This window comes from Epinephelus moara, chromosome 7 (assembly GCF_006386435.1).
Source record: "Epinephelus moara isolate mb chromosome 7, YSFRI_EMoa_1.0, whole genome shotgun sequence".
NCBI classification, from domain to species: domain Eukaryota; kingdom Metazoa; phylum Chordata; class Actinopteri; order Perciformes; family Serranidae; genus Epinephelus; species Epinephelus moara.
The window spans coordinates 40673361-40686161 of NC_065512.1; the positions used below are offsets into that span (position 1 = coordinate 40673361).

Genomic DNA, 12801 nt, shown 5'->3' on the forward strand with positions numbered 1-12801 from the left:
ATATAATAGTGAATAATTCTAGGCTGTAACCTCTAGTTTTCCATTGTACTTTAGAACTTTAACAGGTGTGACCATGACACATATCAAACTGTGGTACTATAAAGGTCTTAAATGTAACTTGGTAAACTCTGCTGAAACCCTGAAAGTGCGTTCACTGACAGATAAATAACCTGACAACCAGTCACTGTTAACATGGTGAATAAGTTTATTTATGAAACATAATGTCATCCAGAGCAACAGGGTGAACCCCGTATGTTGCCATAGTAACTGACTCATGGTTACACTGTACTGGCTTTGTGAAATGGAAAATTCGAAGTTTCCCACATCTCAGGCTTAACATACTCAGAATTTTCACAAGTCACGGTTTCTGAAATAGGGCCCAATAAACAAGCCACTTGTTTACTGAACATGTGACTTGTGTTTAAACATGGTGATTAGCTGGTATCCAGGAGGAGAGCCATGAAAGTGCCAAGAGAGAAACACGCTGTAGATTGCAGGATTTGATTTCACTGTGTCCTGCAAATTGACTGACTTTCACTGTATCTTCTGATGTCTGTCATCAGGTTCACAGACCCCTCCATGTGGGCGGTCCACGTGGGGCTAACGGAGCAGCCAGTCCACGGGGCTCAGTCTCTGGCTGTGGAGCAGATCATATACCACGCTCGGTACAGGCCCAAAGGACTGGACTATGACATTGCCCTGATGAAGCTGTCCACATCACTTGCTTTCAATGGTATTGGTGTTGTGTTGCTGAGCCCTTACATTCTTTCTCAATAACATCCTGCTCTATGTTGATACTCGTACATTCACATGTCTCAGCAGTTTCAACATCATCTCAGAAGGTCCTAAAGGTTCAATTTAGTCCCTATACACTGGCAGGATGGTCAGTTGTCTTGAGTCTCAGCTCTCACTTATTAGTCTTCCCTTTTAGCATCGGTGGAGTTTAGTTCAAAGGAGATCATTATGTCTTCAGTTTCTGATAATCACTTTAGTTGTTCTTTTATCTCAGGCATGTATTAAGGTGTTACATATCCTTTTTTAGGCTTCTTGACATGTTTCAGCGGAAACTTCTGCCTTCCTCAGAAGTGTCACTTGGTGGTCACTGGGACAAGGCCAGAGTCATCCGCACCGAAGACAACAAATACCAGTGCTGGATCAAGGAGGCTATTGAGATAAGGAAGCGGGGCCCAGGGACGATGAACAGGGACGAGGGGGCATACATGCTCTCCCAAACCTGGAGTAGTGTCCTGGAGCGGCGGTGGACGGACAGCAGGTGGTGTGATCGTCTGTCACGCCTCCCTAACATCAGCTGATTGACAGATCACCACCAAGTGACACTTCTGAGGAAGGCAGAAGTTTCTGCCGAAACATGTCAAGAAGCCTAAAAAAAAGGTATTTAACACCTTAATGCATGTCTGAGATAAAAGAACAACTGAAGTGGTTATCGAAGGAGTTTGTTTGAAGCTGTACACTGCTGTGTCATTTTAATCCAAACTGCAGTAGCCCCCACCTGAATGTAATTACACATTAGCTGCATGGCTGATTGATGTTGGTTATGATGGAAACTGCAAAAACAGTACAAGAGTCATGCACATCCCAACGTCCAATGGAGTGGATGCTGGAACAAAGAAACATCTGGCAAAGTAAAAGTTAAATAAAAATAATAAGATAAATAACATAAGAAAAGGGCGGCACGGTGGTGTGGTGGTTAGCACTCTCGCCTCACAGCAAGAGGGTTGCCGGTTCGATCCCGGGCATGGGAGCCCTTCTGTGCGGAGTTTGCATGTTCTCCCCGTGTCAGCGTGGGTTCTCTCCGGGCACTCCGGCTTCCTCCCACAGTCCAAAGACATGCAGATTGGGGACTAGGTTAATTGATAACTCTAAATTGTCCGTAGGTGTGAATGTGAGCGTGAATGGTTGTCTGTCTCTATGTGTCAGCCCTGCGATAGTCTGGCGACCTGTCCAGGGTGTACCCTGCCTCTCGCCCGACGTCAGCTGGGATAGGCTCCAGCCCCCCCGCGACCCTCAAGAGGATGAAGCGGTTAGAAGATGAATGAATGAATGAATGAATGAAAATAAGAAAATAAAATTTGAATGGGAGCTACTTGGTGTGCAGACTTATTTGTTTAATGATGGAAACTGCACAAACACATTGTCATTTACAGTTTGTCTGGGGGATGTAGTTCATTCTAACTGTCCTGTGTAGGCTTTGTGGAGCCCATCTGCCTGCCAAACTATGGGGAGGAGTTTGAGGAGGGCACCATGTGCTGGATCTCTGGATGGGGAGCAACTGAGGATGAGGGTGAGTCTGAGCATGGAATACAGATGATTTCTGGTCTATCATTTTACCCACAGCTATATTTGAAATTGGGTATAACGTAGTAACATTTGAACACATGCTTGAAATGAGGTACTTTTTCCAGGAGAGACCAGTGTTGTTCTGCGCTCGGCCATGGTACCACTCCTCTCCACTAAGACCTGCAATCAGCCAGAGGTTTACCAGGGCTTCATCTCCTCCTGGATGATCTGTGCAGGATACCTGGAGGGAGGAACTGACTCCTGTCAGGTACAGATGGATTTCTTTAAGCATGAACCCCAACATTCACTATGTTGTTTTTTGTCTTTTGGATCAGGGACATAGCACCAAATTGTGGGCCCCATTCATACGCAGTTTCTGTGCTTTAGCCTATGCATGTGGGCTACACTGTTGTTAGCATTATACTTGCGCAGTGTTGTGTCTGTGACACAGTAACATGTCCAAAACACCAGTCGGCAGTGGAGTTTCTGTTAAGTGATTTACTGTTTGATTGATTCAAAACACACACATTAAACAGGCCCTTAAAGAAAATTTCAAACAGAAGTACACAAATCGGTTTCATTATAACTCACAAGCTTCTCAGACAAAACACTTGTCTTTTGTTGGACACGTTTTCCCCACAAATACAACATGCTAATGTCATTAGCACAAGCCTACAGCATTTTACATTTTATAAATTATCCTAGCAGCTAGCGGAGTTGTTCCCAACTCATAAGAAGCCAGGATGAATCACAATCAGGACTTAAAATGCCATTGTGTGGGGGCTTTATTGTCTTCACAATTAATTTTTTCTTATCTGTGAAATAAAAGTAAATAAAAGCTTCATTTCCACTGAGGGAAATGGTTTTCAGCTTACAAAAATAGACAGGAGGTCTGCATCGCCGGGGTGGCACATGTTAGGCTACAGCGTAGGCTATGTGTCTATGTAGAGCCTATGCCATGGATCCACCGTCGATTGCTCACCTTTCTTTTGAAAGTAATCAGACAGAACGCTGTTTTCCCTTAGTTTGCTTTCTTCCCCTTTTTTCTTTTTTGGAACTTTGATTTCCCTTTCTTGGGGAAAGACCTGACAGTGTATGTGATGCTCCAGCAGCAAAAGCAATCACTCCTTTGGCTCTAGCAGTATTTAAAGACGAATCCTAGTGCAGGGATGAACTAAACCATTTTGTGCCTTATGTAAGGGTATAGGGGCCTTAGAGAGCCTCCACCATTTGTTTTTTAATACAAAGTTCAGTCTCTTAAAAAATTTGTTCAGCCAATTTTAATTTTGTTATGGCAGTAATTACTGTACTTAGAAATAACATATTGTAAGCAAAACCAAACTTTTCCTTCTAGGCTTTTCGAGGGCCCCTCATCATTGGGACTCTGGGTAATCAATCCCACTTCTCCCCCCACTTCCAGGCCCCTGCTGTGAATAATATATTCTTTGAAATAATGATAAAGCGTTATATTGCATGTCCTCTCTTACGAGATTGTGAAGCATTGGTGATTTGGGTTAGTGAGACAGCGACTATGCCTGTTTCATGTATGTGCTTGTGTTTCCTCAGGGGGACAGTGGAGGTCCTCTGGCCTGTGAGGACTCAGCAGTATGGAAGCTGGTTGGTGCGACCAGCTGGGGCATTGGCTGTGCTATGAGGAACAAGCCTGGCGTTTACACTCGCATTACACAGTCACTTAGCTGGATCCGCCAACAGATGGAGGTCAGTATATGACAAGCTGTGTAATGTTTTAGGACCTGCCACTTTACAATGACCAGACCTATAAAGGTTTGGCTTGTGGAGAACTTGGGACTTACACTGCTCCAGATTCACTGTATTGTCAGCATGTTTCTGTAGGACACACACAACTGAGTTTAGGATACTTAAGAACCCTACATACAGATATATTCATACAAAGGTAGGCTGCATAATGGCTTGTTAACCCATTATGATGCACTACAAAATAGTTTCAATGTAAACCTGACAACATTTACACTTTGTACACTGGGCCTCATGCAAGAAACAGTAATCCATATCCACATCCATGTTCATATCCACAATTTGTTCTTATTTTGTTAGTACCCACTGATCTCTGGAATTCACAAATCTTTTCTCATTTTTGCACTTCTCTTAGGTAAGACAACATTTTCTAAGTTGAAGATGAGAGGAAAAAACCTGGTTTTCACAATCCACAAATTGTTGTCCAACTCTAGGAAACATGCGTTTTTAATTTGAACAATGTTTAAAATAAAATGCATAAATTTTATACAATCAAACTTTGATGATGTTTAACATCATTGTCATTATAATGACTGGATTATTTCATTTCAGGACAGAATGAAGAAATACTACTATACTTGATCCATTAATCCCAATTACTGTAATTTCAGTTACTGTGCGCCCCTCTGCTGACCAGTGCTGGAATGTATCTTAATACATTTACTCAAGTACTGTACTTAAGTACACATTTGAGTTAGTTTTACTTTACTTGAGTATTTTCATCTAATACCACTTTCTACATCTACTCCACTACACGTTAGACAGAAATACTGAGCTTTTTACTGCACTACTATTATTTTATTTGAACTTTAGGTACTAGTTACTTTACAAATTAAGATGTTTGTGCATAAACCATATGAAAATATACAAGTGCAACTGAAACAATTAGTCAATTGATTAGAAAATTAATTGCCAACTGCTTTTATTACATATATTTATTTAAGCTTTTCTACATCAGTACTTTTAATACTTCAACACATTTCCCTGATTGTTCTCCTATGGTTGTACTTAATCAGCATTTTTAATGCAGGGCTTTTATAGTAAGAGTATTTTTACGGTGTTGTAGTTCTTTTACTATAGTAAGGATCTACTACTTCCCCCACCACTGCTGCTGACATAGCATCTACAGCATCACAAATGTTTTGTCATTGCTGGGTTTTTGACTGTCCTGTAACACGGTCCTGACACTCTGGAAAATCACAATCTTACTTTAAGTTTATTTCACAGTCAGTTCATTTCACTACTGTAGAGGTTCTTCTTCCAGCCTTTTTTTGGTGGCGCCTCTCCAATTCTTGGGTGTGTCAGTGACTTTGTACACAGCACCACACCTGAGGGGTATTCCAGGTAGGAGGTTCAACAAACTGAGTCTAATCCTGAACTCTGAGTTGACCTACCCTGAGCTGGGAAACTCTGAATATCCGGTTCCAGACTCTGAGTAGGTACACCTTGAGTTAAGCAGGTGCACAACCACAATAAAAAGCCATCATCAGTGGAGTCCCAATACCTCGATTCACCATGGCAACCGGAGAGAAAAGCGATCAACTTATTTTACACCTGTGGAATTGGAGGTGCTCATGAATGCCTACAGCGAATATGAGCATGTATTTCGTAAAAAAAAGTAACACCACTAAATCTGCCAAGGAGAGAGAGGCGGCATGTGAAATTTAGCAAGCAGATTTTGCTATTTTTTGATATTTTGCTGTGTTCAGGACATTCCTAGACACAGTGCACAGGTGAGGTTGAGACTTTGTAAAAAGGTAGTGACCAGGTGTAAGACTGTAATCAGCATGCATCCAAAAGGTAGCGGTGAAAATACAAAAACACTGTGCCGAAAAACGCAAATATCTTGAGGGTGAAGTTATAAGGTTGTTCTGAAGAAGGACTTTAAGTGAATAAGTATTTTACCACTGGAAAGATGATCTTTTCATAAAACTGGCTGCCTAAGTAGTAGCAAGACGCAAATACTTTTGAAACTGGTGCTATATGACCAGAGAAAAAAAAGGACTGTGGCATTTGCTTTTGCTCAAAAGGTAGAAAACCTTCAACTACCAGAATGCACTGCGCCGCACCACACCAATAAATACTACTACTGGCAGGTGACGTAATGAGATGCTCATCCGAAAACAGTATGGCAGCCTGCTAGTAACAAACAGTCTTGCATTACAGTTAAATAGTACACTAAAATATGTTTCTGAAAACATCTGAGGTGAGAAATAGAGTCTTGGTTTCTTTTGATCAGCACTGCTTAGTTTTACCCTTGGATCTTTTTCAGCCTGTTTTTACAATGCTGGAAACAGTATGGCGCCCACTTCCTGTTCACAAACTCTTGTATTACAGCTATACTGTGCACTAAAATATGTTTCTGAATAGTTTCAGGTGAGAAATAGGCAATACAGTGACATAATCATGGTTTCTAATCAGCTTAGTTTTAGAGTTTGATCTATGTATGGTCTGAGTTTAAAAGAAAGAGAGTGAGAGAGGGCATCTCTCCCTCAATACACTTCTTTCTTTGTGTCGGTAGTGGTGGGTATACAAAAATAAGGAAGTACAATCTGCAGTTCGAGCAGCAGCCTGAAAGCCTCTGAGAATCTACCAGATGACGTGACAGGCGTCATCTTTGCTGGCAAATGAGCAGGGAGACCTGGGTGCTGGCAAGATGAAAAGAAATTTAACATAGTTAATATACAGACACTGCCCACATTATGATACAAAGCTGGCTGAACCCCTTAATGTATTTTTTAATTTTTTAATTTTATATACTTTATTAATCCCCAAGGGGAAATTAAATTTTTTCACTCTGTTTGTCAATTACACACAGGTCCGAACACACACATGCACAAACAGGACCTATACATGCACTAAGTGGAGAGATGTCAGAGTGGGCTGCCCATGACAGGCGCTCAGAACGGTTGGGGGGTTCGGTGCCTTGCTCAGGAGCACCTCGGCAGTGCCCAGGGGGTGAACTGGCACCTCTCCAGCTACCAGTCCACGCTCCATATTTTGGTCCGGACGGGGACTTGAACAGGCGACCCTCCGGTTCCCAACCCAAGTCCCTATGGACTGAGCTACTGCCGCCCCTTTAATACAGAATTTAAAAATGTAAACAAAAACTGCAATTAAACACTTCACTGTTTCTTCAGTTTGTCTGAGTGACCACTGCAGGGTTCCAGCTGTTGGTGACCTTTTGTGTGGTGTTTGATCAACAGCTGGTTCTCCTCCTTAAGGAATCCAAGGACAGCTGAACTCAGGCTGTTGTTAATGTAGTAAAAGCTTTGAAATGGTACACTTGACACCTGGTCCCTTTCATCATTAAGATTTTGTGATACGAGTACATAAACTGGGCCCCCTCTCACACACCACACTGAAACAAACTTCTCACTATGGGAATAGTGAAAATCACCTGCAAGAGTTTGTGAGTAAACAGCTGTTGAATGACTTTCTTATATGTTCATTGTTGCTTATTCCCTCATTACAATTTACCTGCCTGAAAAGTCCCCTCAAGTTCATAGAGAAATCTGACTTTACACTATGACTGTTGATTGTATATTCTGCATTTTCAAACCCAGGGTGCAATGTTTTACTTTTTATAGAAAATATCCACACAAATCATTTTACAAAATTCTGCATATTTGACAGTAGGGCTGGGTGATATGGATAAAAATTCACCTCAGTATTTTCAGGCCAAATGGCAATGCAAAACATATATCTCAGTATTCTCCACATCTTCAGTTGCAAGTCAAAGTAACATTCTAGATGTCACAAGCACTTTAAAAAACAAACAGACTGTGATCATAATAAAGTGCAGACAGTTTTTTCCCGTTTGAAAATATACAGCTGCACAACATGTAAATTAAAAATGACATAAAATAAATAACAGGGCTGTGCGTTAATTTTTTGCTCATAGCACGTGAGCTACAGAGGCAGAGGTTTGCAGCACAGGACACAAAACATGAGTATTTAGTATCAAGTAAGTGGCAATTCAAAATCTTTGTGGGGGGAGTAAGAAGCTATTTTCTATGGGCTTTCAAATGAATCTAGTACTGGAAAATGAGTTAAATATTTTTTTTTTTTATTTATTTAGGCTATAAAACTCATTTATGCACATAGCATCAACAGAGGCAGAGGGAGGGTAGGAGCCAGAGACAGTTTGTACGCGTTATATACGGCTTGTATATGAAATGTCGGTATTTTTGCATTTTTTAAAAACCATCTGTCGCCTGCATCCAGGCGCTGTCTTAGTGTTACACAATAGACTACAACTACTAAGAACAGAGATGCACTATGATCCACCTCACACAAAAACTAGCAAACAAACACTCACCTGACAATCAAGGAGCTCTGCTTCCCACACATGCAGCGCTGTATTGCGTGTGTGCTGCTGCAGTCATTTTATTCATCTCATAGACTGATTTAGCGTAGCATTGGATGTCTCACTGTAGACTACTTAACCGAAAGATTAAATAGAGTAGCAGCTCTGTGTCTCTCTTGGTGTTGCTGGTGAACTCTATCTTGCTTGAAATTGTATGAATATATCGTACATAATTTTTATATCACCTAGCCCAAATTAAAGTTGTAGAAATTTTAAAACTCAAGTGTTGGAACCATGCTTGGCCAGGAGGGCTGGAAAAAGATCTAGATCTGGCCAGTTGCAACTAGCATGTTACCAGAGATCTGGATCATTACCCCCATGTTTCCATGTCTGTGTCCATTTGTGTTAAAATTGTCTACTTCTATGTTTTCTTTCAGAGAGAAGAGGCTCTAAATTCTCCAACTCTGAGCACAGACAACTGAGGCAGCTCGTTTCTTCTCACAGGATTCTGTTTGGATGTTTACACATTTGACAAGAAAGAAAACTATAGAGATCCAACCAAAATGGCCGAGCCTTTGATCCACACAAAACCTGTTTGGGGACAAAGCTGACAGGGCAAAGAGACAGTGCACAGGAGAGAGTTAGGCATCATTTATTCCAAAATATAAAGCTCTAAGGCAAAACAAGAAAAAGTGAACGCTTCATAAAAAGCAAGACAGACGCACGTGAGGAACTGAGAGCTCAGCAAGGACCCACCCAGAGTCACTACACCCTCAGGTTGCATGAAATTAACCATTTCAAGTCTCAACTTTACGAGTGGGATATGGACCAGATTACTCCAACTATTGACAGTTGTACAGTACAATATTACAGATATTCAAAATGAGAGGCACCCCAATTTGTGAAGTACATATTGATAAGGAGATTTCCAATCTTTCACTACGTGTGTGTAGTGGCAGGGGGACCAACAGAGGCTGCAGCACTTAGTCCCAGTCCTTCAGGCAGAAAATGGACAAGGAGCTCAACTTTCCAACTGTTCTTTGTTTTCAATGCAGTATGTGTACATAAATTAAAGTTTAATGCGTGCAAAAAGTCCACTGCTTCTTGTTAATACAGTTCATATCTTGCTGTGTTGACTTAGATCCTTGTGATTGTGTGATTAGCATAGTGTTCTGGATTGTGCATTTAAGAAAGTACGCAACTACTGTAAAATGATTAAAAGACTAATGTATGGTATACACAATGAGGGTAAAACTGGAGCTATATTTAAAAACATATGAGCACTGCAGTCAGCTTACTGTGAAGGATAACTCCTCAGGGGTCTCATTTATAAAACAGTGCGTAGGATCCATACCAAAAGTATATGTGTGGACAAAAGCTGAAAATGGTGTGCGCCAAAAAAATATTCTGATTTATAAAACCGTGCATATCCCTGCCAGTGCGTGGTTTTCTTTTATAAATCCTAAAACGAATTGGAATTGTTCGCATGTGAATCAGCCTCATATCCCACCTTCTACACACCCACATTCAACCATAAATGGTAAGTGCAAAGCACCTCATGAATGTTGATGCACAGAAATGAGCCTGTTGATCATGTGGGTTCATGGCAACAACTGCAGTGTTATATATTTACAACAATCAGACTGATCGCCTCACACCCTGCCAAAATGATGGCAACAATCAGTGGTATCCCCGACCCTGGGATATCATTTAAAGTGGAAGTTCGATAGGTGACCATTTTTATTTATTTAACTTTGTTATGATGAGGTTGGCCTGCATTATTATTATTATTATTATTAGGACTCAGGAGTGTAATGATAGTGTGAGACCTGACACTGGCTTTATTTCCAGACTGTTCATTTACACAGTCCATATGTGCAGGTGGCGAAGATGTGGCAGTTGAGGTGACTGGAGAAGGCAATGTGTGTGTGGCAGCCACCAGTGTCTCCAGTGACAGCACAGTTGTGTTCACAGCAGCCACTTTACACACAAAAAATGAAAAGAAAAAAAAAAAATGAAAACTGAAATTTTACTTGGTGATATATGCACAGTATTAGAAGATATTAAAAACTACTGACACCCTGTTCTGCAATTCTTTAATACTATTTGATGTGTGCATTTCAACAGCTACAATGCACTCCACAGCTGGCCATGATTGTCAGCTTCATACAGTCAGGCCCTCTTCTCTGTGCTCCTAGGGTGAGATGGGATAGTGATACAGCATTGATGAGTTATTGAGCAAAATTGGATTTAAGATTTGAGTTGGCTTGGACTGAATGTTTCTGTTAAGGTGGGTCTATAATCAACATGTGATATGATGTGAAATATGATGTGTGAGAGACATTATACATACGATTCCTTTAACATTTAATTTCTACAATCTGACTTCAATTCACCACCTCACCATCTGCATCACCAATTTCCCAAATCCAAAATGTTTCAATGCATGGGTTGGGTCAGAGTTTCCTTGCAGGTGCGCACATTCATCCATAAAGGTTGTTTTTACAGATCCCAACTTCTGTAGGATCTCTCGTTTTGTGCGTACGCATCGGTTATAAATGAGACCCCAGGTAACTGGGAAGTTACACAGTAAAATTATTAACGATGCTTAATAGAAGCACGCAAGTGTTCTGCAGTTTAGTGTCCTTTTGACCTATTTCACCAACAGTCAGTCTTTTTTTGTGCTTCTTAGCAAGAATTCTTAAGAAAAGAACACAGGTAAGGCCTTGTTAGTATTGTAAGTTTAAAACCAATTTAAATAGCAATTTTCATCAGCATTCAATTCCTTTTACTGTTTTTTTTAGAAAACTTCAAAGAACCCTGGAAAACAGGGTTGCTAGCTTTAATTATGAATCTGTACATAAATATTCCTTACAAAACAGGAGAACACAAAAATGAAAGAAAACACTAATTCCATATGTTTGTATATAAAAATAAGCATCTCTCCTTATTTTTCAATCTCTCCACTCGGGGCTCTGCTTGGTTTGCAGGGGCCCATTGTGATAGCCGTGGAGTCAGTCGCAAGAGTGCGCACATCTACTCAAAACACAAGCATGCAAAAAGTGAAGACAAACCCTTACAGATACAACTTTAAAATTGTTGGCATCCAAAATGAGAATTCAACTGGGGATGGGGAACAGGGGCAGAGAAAGAAAAAACATAAATCAGTCAACATTTTTAACGGAGCATACAAACTTGCTTTGAGTGTTTTAACACTTCTTTTTCTTCTGTCTGTTTGATTTAATCTTTTAGAGCTTAAATATACAAAAAAAAGTGCACTCGCATACATCAATTAAATCATTAAAAAACAGTTTCTGAAATGAAACTCCTGATGTACACACAAGCAGCATAAACTGCCGTTCAGCAGGGTGGAGGATTGGAAGAGTGCAGGACTGTTACGTCCTGTAGTTTTGTGCTCTATGTAAACCTAATGTGTCTGTCTTTTTGTACTACGATTCATTGTGTGTTGGAAAAAACACATTTAATCTGTAGACCTAGTTATGCATGTCTTGTGTGTATGTGTAGATCAGAGTGTGAGGGAGTGTGTCCTCTACTGCAACGAGTCGCTGTTGTCCAGGCCCAGCCCAGCCATGTCTGTGTCATCGTCCTCATCTCCGCTGTCCCCCGACTCGTCCTCACTGTGGCCTCCAAGCATCACCTGCTGTACTGCCAGTGTGGCACCGTCTGACGTCAGGCTCTGCAGGCCCTCCATGTTCATCGTTACCATTGTTCCTGATGTTTAGAGGAGTTAGAGAGGAGTTAGAGAACAGTTACTAATTAATCATCAGTAGACTTTTTACTCCTTACTGCCAGGTTAGGGCCTGCTAGCTGTTCCTGAGTCCAAGTTAGGGTCAAAGGGTGATCTAGTAGCCTCTTTTTCACTACCTGTTCAAGGCGGGAATATTGTGCCATTATGCCACCTTGCCATGCTGTACATAAGGTATGATAGCCAAATAGGGAGACAGAGTTGTCTTGCCTTTAAGCCACCATGGGAGGTATTAACAGCGCCAAAACGGTCTCTGTATAAACAGGTCAGCCGGCAGAACGGGATAATGGTCAGGAGTGTGACATTTTGATAATGTGCTATGTGTGTGACCCACAGTGGGAAATTTAAAAAGTAGCTGTTAGCTGTTAGTGGCTAAGTCAAAGAAGAGAACAGTGGCTGTGAATGTCTGCAATTTGGGAAAGAGATTTGGAAGCGCCTTACCCTCTGAGCAGAGGATGAGATCAGCCACCAGACAACAGAGACTGAAATATATATATATATATATATATATATATATATATATATATATACATACAGTGGGGCAAAAAAGTATTTAGTCAGCCACTGATTTTGCAAGTTCTCCTACTTAAAAAGATGAGAGAGGTCTGTAATTTTCATCAGAGGTACACTTCAACTATGAGAGACAAAATGA

At 40.9% G+C, this 12801-nt stretch overlaps 2 protein-coding genes across 6 annotated transcripts in view; one reads left to right on the plus strand and one right to left on the minus strand.

The window, feature by feature from the left end:
• The first annotated feature begins 427 nt into the window (after positions 1-427).
• Positions 428-8955, plus strand: tmprss3a (transmembrane serine protease 3a). The gene is made up of 6 exons (XM_050048222.1): positions 428-441; positions 564-733; positions 2207-2302; positions 2424-2566; positions 3865-4017; positions 8821-8955. Exons 1-6 carry the CDS (start codon positions 428-430, stop codon positions 8863-8865), a joined length of 621 nt encoding a protein of 206 aa, XP_049904179.1. The 3' UTR covers positions 8866-8955.
• Positions 6992-12801, minus strand: part of pknox1.1 (pbx/knotted 1 homeobox 1.1) — a 17535-nt gene continuing 11725 nt past the window's right edge. For all 5 annotated transcript variants that reach the window (XM_050048337.1, XM_050048335.1, XM_050048339.1 and 2 more), the window contains one exon: positions 6992-12115. In XM_050048337.1, the coding sequence (XP_049904294.1) occupies positions 11934-12115 (182 nt within the window). In that variant the 3' untranslated portion in view covers positions 6992-11933. The remainder of the gene's footprint in view (positions 12116-12801) is intronic.